General features: G+C 40.1%; 1 protein-coding gene across 1 annotated transcript; it reads left to right on the top strand.

Moving 5' to 3' along the window:
- Positions 1-1,670: 1,670 nt before the first annotated feature.
- Positions 1,671-17,065, top strand: LCA5L (lebercilin LCA5 like). Its single transcript, XM_056858226.1, has 7 exons — positions 1,671-2,130; positions 5,324-5,826; positions 7,316-7,453; positions 9,753-9,846; positions 11,738-11,841; positions 14,697-14,820; positions 16,320-17,065. Exons 1-7 carry the CDS (start codon positions 1,683-1,685, stop codon positions 17,063-17,065), a joined length of 2,157 nt encoding a protein of 718 aa, XP_056714204.1. The 5' UTR covers positions 1,671-1,682.
- The last annotated feature ends 210 nt before the right edge of the window (positions 17,066-17,275 follow it).

The raw sequence follows: 17,275 nt of genomic DNA, 5'->3' as shown, positions 1-17,275 counted from the left end.
ACCCCTAACTCCAGGTCATTTATGAACAAGTTGGAAAGCACTGGTCTTAAGATAGATCCCTGAGGGACCCTGCTGATCACATCTCCATTACCATTTATTCCTACTCCCTGCTTCCTGTTTTTTAGCCAGTTGCTAATCAATATCCTCCTGCTATCACATGATTCTGAAGTTTGCTCAGCAGTCTTTGGTGAGCCTTCTGGAAATCTAAATCAACAATATTTACCAGATCATTCCTGTTCACATGTTTATTAACACTTTCAAAGAATTGTAAAAGGTTACTGAGAGGATTTACCTTTGCAGAAGCCATCTTGGTTTGTATTCACCAGGACTTGTCCTTCTATATACTTGACTATTTTATCTTTAATAATGCTTTCCATCAATTTATCTGGGACAAACATTAAGCTAACTGGCCTGTAATTTCCTTGATACCCCACCCCCCAGATCATATTTTTTTTTGTAATGGGAGTTACATTGACCTATTTTCAGTCCTCTGGTACAGAGGCTGATTTTAGGGACATGTTGCATATCTTAGAAGATCAGCAATTTCACATTTGAATTCTTTAAGAATTCTAGGATGGATACAATCTGGTCCTGGTGATTTGTTAGTTTGTAATTTGTCTGTAAGTTCTAGAACTTCCTCCCTTGTCACTGCTATTTGCCTAAGCTCCACATCTTCCCCTCCTGAAAACATCCATTCAGGAACAGGTATTTGCCTTATATCTTCAGCAGTGAAGAGAGATGAGAAGAATTCATTTAGCTTCTCAGCAATTGCCTTATTCTCCTTTAGTACTCTTTTATTTTCATTGTCCAACTGCTTCCCTAGCCAGTTTCCTGCTCCTGGTGTAATTAAAGAATTCTTTATTGTTGGTCTTTATGCTTTTAGTGATACATTCCTCAAATCTCTTTTTTCCCATCCCTAATTGTCTGCATTTCCTTTGTGCAAGTTTGTGTTGTTTTGCCTCATTCAGGTAAGCCTTCCAGTTTCTGAAGGGAGGCCTTTTTACTGTGCTTGTTAACCATGCTACCATGCTGGTGACTTCTTAGACTCTGTACTACCTTTCCTGAATTGTGATATACATTCTAACTGAGCCTCTAGTATGGAATTTTTGAGTAACCCCCAAGCCTTTTCAAAAGATTTGGCCCTCTTAACTGTTCTTTTCAACTTCCTTTTTATCAATTTCTCATCTAAGAGAATTTTCCCCTTTTGAAGTCAAATATGACTGTGTTGGAGTTCCCCGGCACTTTTCCACATGTGTAACTTGCCACCACCCCCATAGTATTTTCCTGGGGATGGATAGCCTGAGGGAAGAGTTTCTTATGTAGTTTTAAATATTTGTCTGCATATATGATGTACATATGATTAGCTCCTCTCCCCAAGAAATCAGAGGCCAAACCTTGTGCCTTGAGAACTGCTGGGCTGGAAACATGTACTCTATCATGTAAGCACATCCCATCTTCAGAGAATAAATCATATAGTAATGAGATTTATGTTATAAAGGTTTATCGGTATGGAATCAGGAGGGGGAGAGAACTACTTACGAGAGCATAAAGGATGAATCCTTGAGCTAGCAGTAACAAATAGCGTGATTCCCAGTTCTAATTTAAATATAATGTCTTGTTTTTTTCAGTTTTGTAAATAACTGGCAATCTTTCTGACTTCCAGTAGGTTATGCCTGTTGATCATGATGTACTGTAACAACGGAATAACAGCTTCAGAGGACTGTTTCCTCCGTTTTATAGTCCAAGAAGATGATGAATGTGAACGACATGCAAGAAATGAAAGCCCGAGTGATTCTCCTAGCAGAATCTATAAGGGAACCCAAAGCAACAGTACTAATAAAGTTAATAATTGTAACAAACGTAACAGTCAGTGTGGAAGTGGATGTTTTCAGCTTGACCATGCCAATGACTTACATTCTAATGCTTCAAGAAGAGCTAGCAGCAATAGCAGCAGTTGTTCAGAACAGAACAACTGTGGAAGTGCTCAGAAGTTGTACAGTGAAGACTTTGACACAGTCTCTTCAGAAAGTGTTAGTAGTAACAGTAGCAGGAGCAGTCATTTAGACCAACCAGAAACCAAAAAGGAGGAATTACCAAAGGAGAAAAAGGAAAATAGTCACCAAGCAAAAGGTGAGAAGATATTTGGCAGCACTGATCATTACTAAGTTCATGTGTAGATGACAAATTACCATTACATTAATGTAGTTCAGGGTTTTACTAGCATATTGGCTGTTGTTTATTGATGAAGTGTCCCTGACAACTTCAGCTGCATCAAATATTAAGTTTTACCTACCTGGAAGCCACTTCTGTAATAAGAAAAAAGGATTAAATCAGTGTGTTAGACCATCACGTATTCATGACCATATTTGCTGTTATATTTTAAATAGAGGCCAGGATATTGGTTAGATTGTCACACTAGGACCAGGGAGACCTGAGTTGAAGTTCCTATTAGTTCACTGGATGACTTTGGACCAGTCATGATCTTACAGCCTAATGTATCTCACAGGACTTTATGAGGATAAATGAGGGACCCACCATGTGCACTCCCCAGAACACCTTCAGTGAAGGCTGGGGTACAAATTTCAGGGTTGTGACTAAAAATGGAAGCAACAGTGGAAGCAGCTAATTGCATCTGTTTGGGGTGGAGATAGTAAAACTGTCCCAAGTGAGTTCACATGGGTCCATAATGGAAGAAGAGGTAGTTCATTAAGATCTGAGAAGAATGATTTTAGAGTTACCTTTTATCCTAGCTCATTGTTGTAAATTAACAAAGTTCATTATGGAAAAAGGTATGACATTTGACTCAGCAAAGTCAAATGTAGTTCTCAAGCCTAAGAAAATGTCCAACTCACATGTATCTTCCACCAGAGGAAAAGTCACAAGTTAAAGGAAAGCTACTTAGGTTGGAAGAAGGCTCAGAATAGCAGAGAGGAATTGCAGGATACAGGCCATTAAAAGATGTGCCCTATATTTATTTTGCAGCGTATCCAGCAAGAAATCTTTTCCAAAGAACACTGAACCCTTAATTAATTTGTGTATTTGTAGACTGTCTTCCAACCACAAAAGTCCCCCATCATCAACTAGTTGCTGATCAAGTTGAAGTTTAGGAATTAACTATAACTTCCCCTCCTGCCATTAACAAACCCTTGATCCTCACCAAAACTGTTTATTTTTTATATTAACAACATGGTCAGCAGTTTAAGGGACTGTGAATTCCATCATCCCAAGCTAGCTGATCACAACTTGTCTGTTCTGTTGTATGCTGATGATGAGGTTCTAATATCTAGAACCATGGTGGGCCTTAGAAGAGCCTTGAGGAGGCTAGCTCAATACTGCTCTGATGAACAGCTAGAGACCAAAATCATGGCCTTTGGTAGATGTCCGAAAGTGTGAGCATGGAGTATAAATGGCCACAAAATAGAACAAGTCGCCAAGTTTAAATATCTTGGAGTAGTTTTACACACCTCTGGTTCAAGGGGAGCCCACAGTGAATATGTAGCAGAGTTAGGACAAAAATCTGCATTCAAAATAATTAAATTCTTAAGAGCTGAAGGAGGGCACTATATTCCAGCTGCCCTCAGACTATACCAGGCAAAACATTGGCCCAAATGCTGTTTAGGACCTTCATCATGCTTTGCTCCACTTGAGTGAGTTTAAGCAAAATTCCTGAGAGCAGTCTTACACTTGCCCCGTTGCGTGCCTAACACACTCATATGACTGGAGACAGGAATGGTGAGGGTAGAATCAAGAGTGCCTTGCCTCCATCATTCTGTGGCTTAAATTAAATTTAAATCCCCAAGGCTTATCACACTGATTCTGCAGGACAATTTTCAGTCCCTGTGGCTTAAGGAGATCTTCAACAAAATGGTTGGGCTGGGCTTCTCTCCAGTATCTCTTTTGGAACAGGACAAAGATCAGGCAATATACCTTTTGGAACAAAAAGTAAATGACACCAAATGCCAGACAGACCTTGGGAGATCACTATCCTTTTTGTTATCTGAAAAATCTATGTTTTCTTCCTGGCAGCTTACCTAACTCATCTGGAAATTATTAAGCATAGGAAAGCCTTTACTCTTGCCAGGTGACAGGTGCTTCCATCGGCGGTTCTGGAAGGAAGATACAAGAAGGCTCCCATAGCGGAAAGGTTCTGCCCCTGCGGGTCAGGGGATGTTGAAACCACAGAACATGTCCTGATTAGATGTCCATATTATCAGGAAGTCCATATAAGATTTATTTTTCCACTGGTCAAAAATTTCCCTGGCCGATCAGATTTATCCCTGGCCAAGCTGTTATTAAAAGTTGGAAAACAGGTTTCTCACCAGCCCGCTAAATTCTGCACTGCAGCTATTAAAATCCGGCATACCTGGCTAGGAAAAGAATAAGTGGTTCAGTATACTATATTAAGGGGTCTTGCATTTTTAGCCTTATCTTTTAGACCTGTAATATGAAATTAGGTACAGGTTACTATGCTCTGTATTTGTATTTGCCTTGATCCCTGGAAAGTATTATGATTTCGTTAACCTTTTTGATTTTTTTCCTGGCTATTTTGACTTAGTAGTGTCTTTAAACAAAAAGTATATCTAGAAATTGTTAAGCTTTTTCAACAATATTTTATTTTCTATGAAGTCTAGTATAGGCTATTGAAATTTGAATGCTCCCATTGCTTATCCCACAGTGATCATGCCTGTATCTTTGTACCATTTAACTAGGCAAACTATTCATCCAGATTTGCTATTTTGCCCCTCTCCTTTCCTCCTGGCACTTACAGAAACCCATTGTGTACCAGGCCTGGAGTTCCCCATTCTGTATACATGTGATATATGTAACCTTGTATGTGTGCATGACTCAACACAATAAAGCTTCCAAGTGGAATATCACCTGAACCTATCTGCATATGTGTCGTACACTGAAGGAATCTACATCTAATGAATTCCTAACTGCTTATAATGTTTCTTTACCTGATTATGAGCATGTAATCTGTCTAGGATGAAGGGCATTTTTCGGAGAGGTGTCCATAAAGTAAGGAGCACTGTTTTGAGAATCTTAAGATCTGTTCATTGATAGAGCTGTAACTTTTGGAAAGAAGCATTAATAGATACACTGGCATCATACATAAACTGGACAAAATACATCAGTGACAATGTCTGTGTAGTAGATATGAAAGCCTAAAATATTTCAACATTCCTTTGCATGAATTACATTGTTTCTGAAATTGTACTTGATATCGAAATAATATTATCCAATACTGGGCCTAGAAATTATATAGACTTATTTGTGTCTCATTTATCTTGTGTTATACTGTCTTGGTTTGATTTGAACATAGGAGGAAAGAAGCTACCTAAGAAGAAACAACAGAAAAAGACTTCTTTTGCTTGTGACAGAAATTCCCAGAAGAAGAGTAATGTGGCTCGCCGCGTATTGTCAGCCAGACTTCATCAAGTTAAGGAACTGAAAAACGAAGTGTGTGTTTTGAAGAATAAATTGGAAGCATCCAATATGGAAAACCAGCTTTTGAAGCGTCTCCAGTACCGACATTTAAAAGTAATAGCGAAATATGAAAATGCGGAGACTAACCTGCCTGATCTGTTGGAAAAACACTGTGGAGAAGTGAGGACTCTAAGAGTGCTTCTCGGGAAGTCTCAGGAAAAGGAGCGCAATACATCCAGGAAGCTTAGAGAAGTTGAAATACAACTGCTAAAGACGAAAGATGCTTTCCAGGCACTGCAGACTCTTAGTGAAGACAAGAATCTTACTGAGAGAGGGGAACTTCAGCTCAGATTAAGAGCCCTTACTGAAAGTAAAGAAGCCGGTGATAAGAGAATTCAGGTAATATTTAGCATGCCAAATGCATTTTCACAACTGAAATATTCCATGTGAGGATGATGCTAGACTTCTAATGCATTGCTCAGATGCAGCTGCTGCTTGGGTGCATCATGGGAGCACCCTTTCAGATGGGAGATACAGTGATTTTCCTAAAGCCTGCTCTGATGAATAGCTAGAGACCAAAATCTAGGGCAAATTGAATAGTTTTGCCCAAGCTTGAGTACTTGTATCTCATACCAGTGGGTGTTATTTCTGAGTCAGTACGCTTGGTACCACAGCCTTAATCTCAATTCAATTTCACCCTGTTGTTGCTAAAATCATTTAGGGGGGGGGTCATTCATCAAGTGTAATTTTTGAATTAGTAGTATATCTAAATGCTGGACAGCAGAATGAATCTGAGGTATGTGTCAGGAGGTCTCAGAGCATGACATTCAAGAAACTATCCTAAGCTTATAGCATGCACAGATATACACAGACATAGTTCTGGCTGGAGGAGGTCTCCTAGTCATTTCAACTTTTGAGGAACCCTGCTGGCCAGATTTGCAAGCCTCTCAGGCTGATGCCAGTACTAGCTGCTAGGGAAAGAGTGTTATTTTTTCCCCTAGATTTCATAAGAGGCAGAGAAAGACTCATGTGTGTTCCTAGCCACTGTGATTTAGTGGTGAAAGAGACTAGGACTGAGTTTTCGGCTAAACATTAGGAAGAACTTTCTAACAGAGTGGTTCCTCAGTGGAACACTCTTCCTTGGGAGGTGGTGGGCTTGCCTTCTTTGGAGGTTTTTAAGCAGAAGCTAGATGGCCATCTGCCAGCATTGCTGGTTCTGTCAACAGGCAGGTCAGGAGAGGGAGGGCAGGAAGGGTTGTGTGTTTGGTTCTCGTGGCCCTTTCTTACATGCCCAGGGAAATGCTGATCACCACTTTGGGGTGAGGAAGCAGTTTTCCTCCAGGCCAGATTGGTCAGGGATCCTGGAGGGTGTGTGTGTGTGTAGTTGTGAATTTCCTGCATTGTGCAGGGGGTTGGACTAGATGACGTTGGTGGTCCCTTCCAGCTCTGTGATTCTATGAGGCTAGGATTCAAATCTCCACTCAGTCACTAAACTCACTGGGTGACCTTGGACCAAGCACTCTCTCGCTTACACCAGTCACTGTAGTGACGATAAAATGGAGCAGGGGAAAACCATGTATGTTGCCCTGAGGTCCTTAGAAGAATGGCTGGATAAAAATGGATTCGATTTTTCATGTACCTCAGATTGTGAACCAATGGCTTTCCTTTTTATGGAGGCTATTATTTAATTTATTTGTAATTCATTTTTCTATCGCTAGGGTACTGAATATCTTCCAAATAACTAATCCTAATTTACAGAGTGATATAAAGTGATGGTATTATATGTGAGATTGGGGCTGTTCATCTTCCCAAAGAAGTTTATTACAATTTCCAGTTTTGGGTGGTCCTTCTTTTTAAACATGATACTTTGTCATACTTGAATCTTTAGTGTCTGGAAAAGGAGCTGCTGCTGAATAAAACCTCCTTTAGTCATCAGTTAGCTGCTGAGAAGAAAAAGTCAGTAAAAGTTCAGATTAATTCCACGAATCTTCAAATGGAAATTATATCACTTAATCAAAAAATTAAGGTATTTGAAGCTTAAATTACATATCTTTTACTATCAGTGTGTATTGTATTTAATATGCTCATTTTAGAACATTGGAAAAGAAGCTGCTTTAGAACATATGAAAAGAAGCTGTATTACATTAAAAACATAACAGTGGGTGAAATCCTGTTCTGAAACAACCTCTTGGGTTGGCAGAAAGCTCTTTGCACCAGATTAATGCTCTGTCATTAGAAGAGTTAGAGTGCTAAGCATGTTTAATAAAGTCTGAGGTAGAGGATTAGAGTTCAGTTAAATCTGATATCATAACAGATAACTGTATGTACTTTCCACACTGTTTGGCATCAAAATATTTTGTAATGACTCTTTTGAGACCAAACTGGTACTTTTAGCCAGCCTGTCTCACTGGTGGGACAGCCACATTTTTAGGTGAGGCATTAAAAACAAACAGAAAACCAGGGTTCCCCCCCCCCATAACCATCATACATTTCTACATTCTAGTGGTCTAGTGCATGTGTTTGTGTGCAGTTTAATGTGTATGAATTGTTAGCTGAGTAAGAATAATTTTTTATGTTCCAAAATTTTGCCTGTTTATAATGGCCATTTCCCCTGAATAAATGAGAACTTACTGACATAACCATTTACCTCCTTTAAGCATCTTGCTTCACTCACAGTCTTAGCAGCTAGAGGCAGGAGGGGTGCTAGGAGGGAGTCAAAATTCCAGATGCCCTGATCACCTTGGAGGCACTTGCAGCTGGGAAAGTTATGCAAATTTGTTTTGTATAGTGCTTGAAGTCCAGGTGGGGTGAAGGGGACCCATAGGTATCTTTGTCTGAGGGCCCATGGCGGTTCTCTGCAGACTTGACTAGAGGAAGTATTTTGTACGCTAACTTCAGCATGATAAGGTATAAAGGGGAGGAGGAATATTAGATGAGTGGAGCTGAATTAAATTAGTTGGGGAGAGTTTGGAGTGTTTCTACTGTAGGAGGGCTCCAGTATCCATTCGTCTTTGCTAACTAGAAACTTCATATTCTAAAAAGAAGCATTGCAAGCTGTAATGTCACAAATTAAGAAAACTATTTTAATACATTCCTAGTTGAGATAAATCAGTGTGCTAGGTATGGTGGTGCACTCACTTGCCCCACTCTGGCTATAGCCCTGCTTTTAAGAAAGGGAAAAATGTAGCGGAATCCTTATTCTTTCACCTGCAGCTATGAAGTTCAGGTGCTGTTTCAATTAAGACATAGAGATGGAGTCCCATTTTGTAAAATGGAAAAATTAAATAACATTTAAAATTTGGATTCTGAGTTAAGTTCATCCTCTAGATTGAAAACAGAATGCTTTAGAATGTGTGGTCGGGGTGGAGGAAAAGGTCGATTCCTGATGGTTTGATTTTTGACAGTTCTCAAATACTGCCAGAGGTTATTTAGTTATTTATAATTGGATGTGTAGGCTGCTTTTCAGCCATTGACCTCATAGTGGCTTACATAGCAATAATTAAAATCACCCAACAATCATAAAATGCAACAATTAAAAAGAAAATCAGTCCACATGCTTAAATTGAGATGGCAGCTCAGACCTCAAAAAACGTGTCCAAACAGTTGAGTTTTCAGCATCTGCCTGAATCTTTCAATAGAGTGGGCCAAGCCAATTTCTCTGGGAAGGAGGGGGTTCTACAAATGCCACCATAGAAAGTTGCAATGGCAAGGTCTCTAACTCAAAAACTAAGTGCACCTGAACTGTCAAATTCAAGACCTAGCTTTATTTATTTATTTGATTTATATCCTGCACCTTTCCCGGCAGAAGCCAGGCTCAGGGCGATTTACAACGAACAATACAACAATAAACAGACAATAGTGAGTACAACAGTTAAAACCATTTCATCAATCCAAGATCGAAGTTACATCAAGCACTGTAGGCAAGCTCGGCAGTCAACATTTTCAGTGCCATTTTGTAGGGAGCAGCTTTGGAGTTGTGAATTCCTTAAGCAAGCCCTAAAAAGGCATGTTTGAAGAGGCTCACTAGATAAAGGAGCTTGAGGAAGCTCCTCAGAATGAGCTGCATTTAGCCAGCTGACCTGACAAGTGTACGAAACATTTGCTTGATTAGAATCATGGATAAACACACATGCTACTAAGCTGCTGTAAGCCAAGATGTTAGGTATGTATGACTATTTAAATAAATAAATAAATAAGTACCTCTGAATGCTTTGATATGGTATAACAAGGAGGTGAATTTAGCTAATCAAGGTAGATGGCATTCATTGTGGTGCATGTAACACATTTTACTGTCATTTCTGAAGTATAATACTCTATTTTTGTAGGAACAAGCACGAGAAATTAGCATAAAAAATATTTATGCAAACCGGCTACATAAAAGTCAACAAGACAAATGTGACCTTGAGTCTTCCCCCAAAGGTAATTTTATTAGAGACGTTTTTAAAATGTGTCCACTATTTTAAAGTGGAATATACCGGTAGGCTGTTTTATGTCTTCCATGTGTCACAAGCCTGATGAGAAGGTTTTACAGCCAGCGTGGTGTAGTGGTTAAGAGCGGTGGTTTGGAGCGGTGGAGTCTGATCTGGAGAACCGGGTTTGATTCCCCTCTCCGCCACATGAGCGGTGGAGGCTAATCTGGTGAAGATGTGTTTCCCCACTCCTACACACAAAGCCAGCTGGGTGACCTTGGGCCAGTCACTCTCAGCCCCACCCACCACAGAGTGTCTGTTGTGGGGAGGGGAAGGTGATTGTAAGCTGGTTTGAGTCTCCCTTAAGTGGTAGAGGAAGTCGGCATATAAAAACCAACTCTTCTTCTAACATTTGTAACATCCTGCAGCATTTGATGTAAGGCCCACCACTTAAAAGTGCTAGAATAGGGCTGCTTTATTGTGAGGGGAGAGGGAAGGAGGCAAGAATAATGGACATTGAGGAAAATTTTGTTCTTGCTGTATTCAAGGGATCTTACTCCAAAGTAACAATGCAGTTGAGTTAAGATGCCTGTTCCTGCCTTCAGAGTAGATAATCAGTAACAGTGATTGTAATTCCCTGAGCTAGGCTGTGGAGAAGCTTACAAGCTTCTCCACAAGCAGCACCATCCCATTGTTATGGGAAGAGAGAATGCATGCACTTTACAGAATCTCTTCTTGCCCCATCTTAACCAGTCAATGGTCCAATAATGCTGCCCCCCCATACAGAGTCAGTAAATCAGCAACTTAGTTGCAGTACAACAGTACATTCTAAGTTGCAGGAAAAGTTTTTTACTGGGTAATATCAAACTACTTTACAGTTTTTTCATAGACTGCAGTGCTAAGAATGACTGGGCTGATAATAACTGTGGAAGAAAAACTTTGACTGTACTATACAGCTAGATGTACTGCTTCCCCTAGTCTGAGGACTAAGGAAACTTACACAGATTTCTCCTGGTTCAGTTCCTTGGGGAGACCTGCATTTGATGCAGCAACAACAGAACTTAGAAAGACGTCTGGTGACGTATTAAAGACTGGACAATTCTTTGGGGTATAGGTTTTTATGAACTAGAACCCACTTCTGATGTGTGTCTATACATGAGTATGGCAAGTGATCTGTTTGAACTAGGATGCCAACAGGTCTGGAGAACAATGTCCCGTCCCTCTAGAGGTGTAATGCATGGAAATAGGCAGGCAGTTGAAGATTTTCATGGCTTGGAGGTAAGGAACATCACCTGGTATTTGCTGCAGATCAAATAATATTAAAGGGACAGCCAGAGGGACCAGTTTAAAAGCTGGCAACTTTGATCTGGCAACTTTGCAGGTACTAAGTACCTGATTATAAAATCTGTTTTTATATGTATTCTTGTATATTATTTAATTGGACTAATGATGTTTAAATATAGACAGGTTTCTACACTGTGCATCACCTTTACTGAGAGGAAACATGATATCCCATATTCATGAATGTGAGTTGTCTGTACAAAGGGGTCACAGTCCAGAAATCTGTAAGCAGGTTGCAGACCTATTGTAGCATACATGGAGCGCCGCCCCCACCCGCTTGGGGAAGTGACCACCGTTCAAACTCCCCCCCTCACTCTTCTTCTGATCAGTTCAGGGAAGGAAATTCATGAACACTGTTGCACTTCTAAGTCTGTAGAACTAGGCATATGTATGTTATTAGAGCTGCAATCCTATACATATTGGGAGTAAGTTCGATTTAAATCAGTGGGACTAAGGGTCAGGCTGCATGTCAATGATCTTTTTGAGGTTTTACAGTTACTGGATCTTATGTTCATTTTTCAATAAGTTAATGTTTTCCATTATTAATTCTTCCATTATAGATGTTAATATAAGCAAAGCAGTACAAGCAGATAAAAGTATTAAAGTAGAAACAATGACCCCACTTGAAAAGCATGAGACAGAGAAAAGTGCAGTTTTAAAAGAGGTATGGCAGACCGGATTAAAGTTGTCTTCTCTGAATCTAATGCTATATTTTTTTTCTTCCTGTAACATTGGCACTTAACAGTTCTCAGATTTTCTGGAGCGCTTTAGATAATTGAAAATGACATGTTCTTTCCATATTGCTAAATGGCAATGTGACATGTATTCATAATTAAGAACTTTTAATTGTAATAAATGTAAAACTTTATGACATTAAAGACAACCTGTAGAAAAGTTGCTACAAAAATAAAAGCTAGATGAAACAAGGGTCCAAGTGTTACCAGAGGGAGCTCAATACTCTGGCAGTGCCAGTTTGATTGGAGCAACTTTGGCACAGGCCACCCATCCCCAGTGATGAAACCTAAGGTACCATTTCTGCCATATGTTAAGAGCAGGGTCCCCAACACTTGGCAGGTGCCAAAAAAGGTGTCAGCAGGCACCATGGCACCCACAATCACCACATTGGGGACCCGTGTTAGAGCGGGACAATATACCTCCCTCTAACTCAAGATGGTAATACTTTGTAGCATCAGGATAGGGTGTGGGGGAAAGGTAGGCTCTTACTGCACAGTTGGCCTTCACAACATTACTAGGAAAGGAACATGAAAAAAGGATTTTTAGGTTTTGTAGTTCTGCTGAACTGGTTGGTGTGACAGCCTCACCTGCTTTCCCACATCTTGGTTGTGCTTCTTTTATACCAAGATTCCAATCTGTGATTTATGATCTATGATCCAATCCTTCATTTTTACAAGCTTTTGATACTACAGTAACTAGGAGAAAATAAAAAGGCCACACCAATCATTAAGAGATAAAAATAAGTCAAAGGCCGATGGTGCAAATAAAGTAAAAGATATTTTATTACGCAGTTAAAATTCCCTATGTGTCTCACCAATAGGCTTATTCTGGGGAATCTGTAATATATAATATGCAAATACATTGCGGCGTTGTCATAAACAGCAATAGTTATTTAGTTAAAATTTTGTAAATAAAGCATTGTGTTAAAAATCAAAATTATAATTTGCAAAATATAACCACTAGAGCTTATTCTGCCCTTATGATTGCATGAAGGAGAATGATGGAGAGAAAAACTCCCCATATGTGAGATAAGAAAAACTGTCCAGCACCCAACAGGTTTTGGCTCAGTTTGAAAAGAATCTTCTGCCTAGAAAAATGTTACAAACCTGTTAGTCTTGCAGTGTTTCTTAAACAAGGGTACAAGATCAATAGCAACTGCCGATGGAAGGACCCTTGTTTATACAGGTTGAGTATCCCTTATCCAGACTGCTTGGGACCAAAAGTGGTCCATATTTTGGATCTTTCTGTATTTTGGAATATTTGCGTATACATAATGAGATATCTTGGGAACGGGACCCAAGTCTAAACACGAAATTCATTTACGTTTTTACATATGTTTTATGTATACTCTATACCAGTGGTTCCCAACCTTTTTTTGACCAGGGACCACTAGGACTTTTTTGTTCAGTGCAGGGACCCCAACGTTCAAAATAAAAATTCAGAGAATTTGAAAATAAACTTTAATCATAACTGTTAGTTAAACATTAAACTTAGAATAATTTTTGAATATATATTTTTATAATAGAGAACTTATAATTGAAAATATTAATTTATTATGGGTTTATAACTTTGTTTCACAGACCTTAATTTAGTTCTTGTGGACCCCTGGGGGTCCACGGACCCCTGGTTGGGAACCAGTGCTCTATACACATAGCCAGAATGTAATTTTAAACAACATTTTAAATTTTGTGTACATTGAACCATCAATGGCACTGCTGAGGGCCTGTGAGTAATGCCTGCATATCGGCTCTAAAGGTCCGGTTCTAGGATCAGTCTGAATATCAGACATCCAGATAAGGGATACTCAACCTGTATCAGTATTTACCTGAAACAACATCTCTCTATTTAACATAAGCTGACACAATTCCAGAGACAAATTTAACCCTTTCGGTGTCAGCATCTCAAGTCTCACAGTCCAAATTGCTTTTTTTAGTAGCAGTCTCTCATGCTGATAAGTTAATTTTTTCACAGCCAAAAAGGTAAAATCAGAGGAACCATGATTATTTTCAATAAAGTGTTCAGCCAATGGGGTGCTTGTTTTCAATTTTTCTTTTCTGTTCTCCTATGCATGTTTTTGGCCTGACCTAGGCAGCCCCAGGCTAGCCTGATCTTGTCAGAAACAACCTCCAAGGAACACCAGTTACGACATAGAGGCAGGCAATGGCAAACCACCTTCAAGTCTCTTGCCCTGAAAACCCTATGGGGTTGCTATAAGTCCATTGTGAATTGACGGCACACAAAAAATAAAAGCATGCTCTTACGTTCCTTGTTATTTTATTAAAGGGGCATTGGAAGATATATATAACCCGTGTAGTTACATGTTGTAAAATCTGGTAGTATATATTTTTTATTTGAAGGTTGATGAAATATTTCATATTGCATGTTAATTTACAATGATTACTATTTCCACAGGCAAAATGCCCCTGGGAAGGATTAGTGCCTGGTAAAACTCTGGTGACTAACACATTTATGAGTGTTACTGTGGACTAGGTGTTCCCTCAGATTCTCAGTGATACTGTTTCTTTTAAACTCCCCCCTGAACCACAGCAGCCAGATGTATTGCCATTCTTAAAGCCAGTGTTAATCTTGGGGAGATCCAAATAGTTTCCCTTAATTTATGAAGGATTTGAGAACTCCTGCTTGAAAGGACTGAGATCAGAGTGATGTTATTAATATAGCAAATACCTTTATCATTCACTACATTGTCACTGCTCATGGATTTTCAGAAATTAAAAGATGCAAATATATTGCGGTATATTTTCTCTTTCTGACTATGTGTTTAAGGAGAAGACAACACAAGATTCAAAACAAAAACTATGTGATGTGCATGAAGAGACAGAACTAAAATCAGAAGTTCATCAAATTGAAAAATCTCCAAAGCAAGAAGCTTCAAATATAACATGCAAAGGTATTTTAAGAGTATTTCAGGCATTGCATGACTTTATACCAGGGATGGGGAACCTCAGGCCCGGGGGCTGTATGCGGCCCCCGAGGACATTCTTGTGGCCCTCAGGAGCTCCGGGGCCCTGCCACAGAGGGGCGAGGCAGGGCAGCCCCCCTGAGGGTGTTCCTGGGGCCACGACTTGCAGAGGCGCTGCAGCACGCTTTGGACCTCCTCTCACCGACTGACAGCTGTTGGTCGGTGAGAGGAGGAGGAAGGACGGTTCCCCCAAGGCTGCCCCCTTTAGCTGCAGCGTGCAGGAACGCCAGGGCACTCTGTAAGCCCCTCACTGCCTGTCCGCTGTTGAGCAGCGAGGGAGAGGGAAGAGGCCCACGGCTCCCAGCGGCAGAGCATGCGCGCAGGAGCCGATCGGGCTTCGGGGGCCTTTTGTGGACTCTGGGGGGGGGGAGGGCATGGAGCCTGGGGCCAGGTTGTGTGGGGCTGGCGGGTGTGAGTTTGTGTGGGGGGAAAGGCTTTTCTCTCTCCCTCTCTGTCTCTTTCTTTGTCTCGGTCATTTTCTTTTTCCTCCTCTTTCTATTTCTTTCTCTCTCTCCCTTTCCCTCTTTCTCTGTTTTCCTTCCTTCCTCCCTTCCTGATCGACCGCGTGCTGCGCCCCCCTGGCGCCTTGTTTGCTCGGGCCCACCGCTGGCTGCCCTCCTGCCTGGGGGAGCGGGGGCACCCTCCAGGCCTTCTCTGCGTGGCCTCCCCTGGGGTTGCCAACCTGCAGGTGGTGGCCGGAGACCTGGCAAATCTAGCCTCTCCCCCCCCCACCGGGAGATCTACACCTGGTATGGCCCCCGGATGACGTTATAAATGTGCAAATGGCCCTTGGCAGGAAAAAGGTTCCCCACCCCTGCTTTATACTATATATGTAAACAAATGTCATGGTATACAACACTCTTGAACATTTTAGCCACGCCAGTCCATTTCCTATAGCAATTCAATGGTAACAAGTTTTCCAGTATCTTGGGAGAGTGATTTGTATACAAGATTTTTCTTTTGCAAGAAAATGTTTGGACTGCTGTGCAAACTAGTTGCAAGATTTGTTGTATATTGAAACATATAATCCTCCTTTCTAAGCTTCTCAAAGTTGATTTTTTTAAAGAATTCTCTGTATGAAGAACTACATGAAATCAAATCTACATTTTTTTTCTTAGACTGCTAGAATAATAGAAGGCAACCAATGCAGGTATTGGAGCAAGGGAACTGCTCCCAGAATCTCTCTCTTTTGGTGTAACAAAAGAAGGGTTAGTAGTAGTCCTCAGTCCCGTAGATATATAGTAACGGTGACGGCTTTTCTTTGAGTACACAATGGGCAGCTATTTTGAGAGTGCTAACTCTGTTTGAGAATTTCTAGCTGCCAAATATATAGTTGTGTCTTCAGTTCATACCATTTATTTAAACTTTTCATTGTCTTTCATACTATGTAAAAAAAAATAAACTGTTGAAACAATATTTCCTTCTAGAACTGTTAAGGGAAGAAATATGTCCAAAGGAAGAAAAATATTTCAGTTGTGAATACATAGGACAAAAGACAAGGAGAGACATGCAAAGATTAAATGCTGACATTCTGAAAGATGAACTTGAGAAATTAATGGGAGAAGGATCTTTTCATCCTAATGATGTCATGAAAAATAAAAATAATCTGGAGGAAGATATAGTGGAAAAGCAAAACAATGAGGAATGCAAGGAAGGTGGTGAGAAAACAGCAAAAGAAACAGATCATGATAAGCTGGCAGTACAAAGACACAAAATGTCATCTAAATTAAAGAAACAGTATGTGTTTTCAGAGGTCATTGAAAATTTGCACCAAGGACTTCCATCGTCAGGTCCCATATCCAATACAAGCACTTTCTGCAATAGTAGACAGGGGAGCAGGCACCAAATTGAAATAATGGGGGGAAATTCAATTAATACCTATGAACCCTCATTTGGTAATGCTACCAAAACAAGGCAGGACACTTTTTCAACACACAGTGAAGGCCACACTCCTACAGTGTCAATGGAGAAGAAGAAAACTCTTATGGAAGAACTCTTTGGTCCAAGCTGTATCTTAAAAGACAGTCATCAAAATCTGAAAGAGCTGAGCAAGCGAAAAAAAACTCGGCAGAGTGAAATGATGTATGAAATCGATAGCTTGCACTGTGGCGATTCCAAACAAAACCAAATAAAGGTTTTACCTGCAACTGCTACTTTGGAGGACCCTAATTAATTCCTGTATTTATAGTGACTTGCATGTCTTTGCTTCAAAATATACTCAGTATTTCTTAATCTACTGAAAAGCACTGAAGCCTTTCTCTCTTAAAACTAATGTTCCTTCTAAGGTAATTTAAACAAATCTGATGTATTCCTCTAAAGAGGCAGAAATTTTTATATTACATTGCAAGGAAACGTGTGCAAGATGTGGTACTAGTTTATACTT

Source organism: Euleptes europaea, chromosome 12 (genome assembly GCF_029931775.1).
Source record: "Euleptes europaea isolate rEulEur1 chromosome 12, rEulEur1.hap1, whole genome shotgun sequence".
Classification (NCBI taxonomy): Eukaryota; Metazoa; Chordata; class Lepidosauria; order Squamata; family Sphaerodactylidae; genus Euleptes; species Euleptes europaea.
The sequence above is the reverse complement of the archived record's forward strand: the minus strand, read 5'-3'. Positions and strand labels throughout refer to the sequence as shown.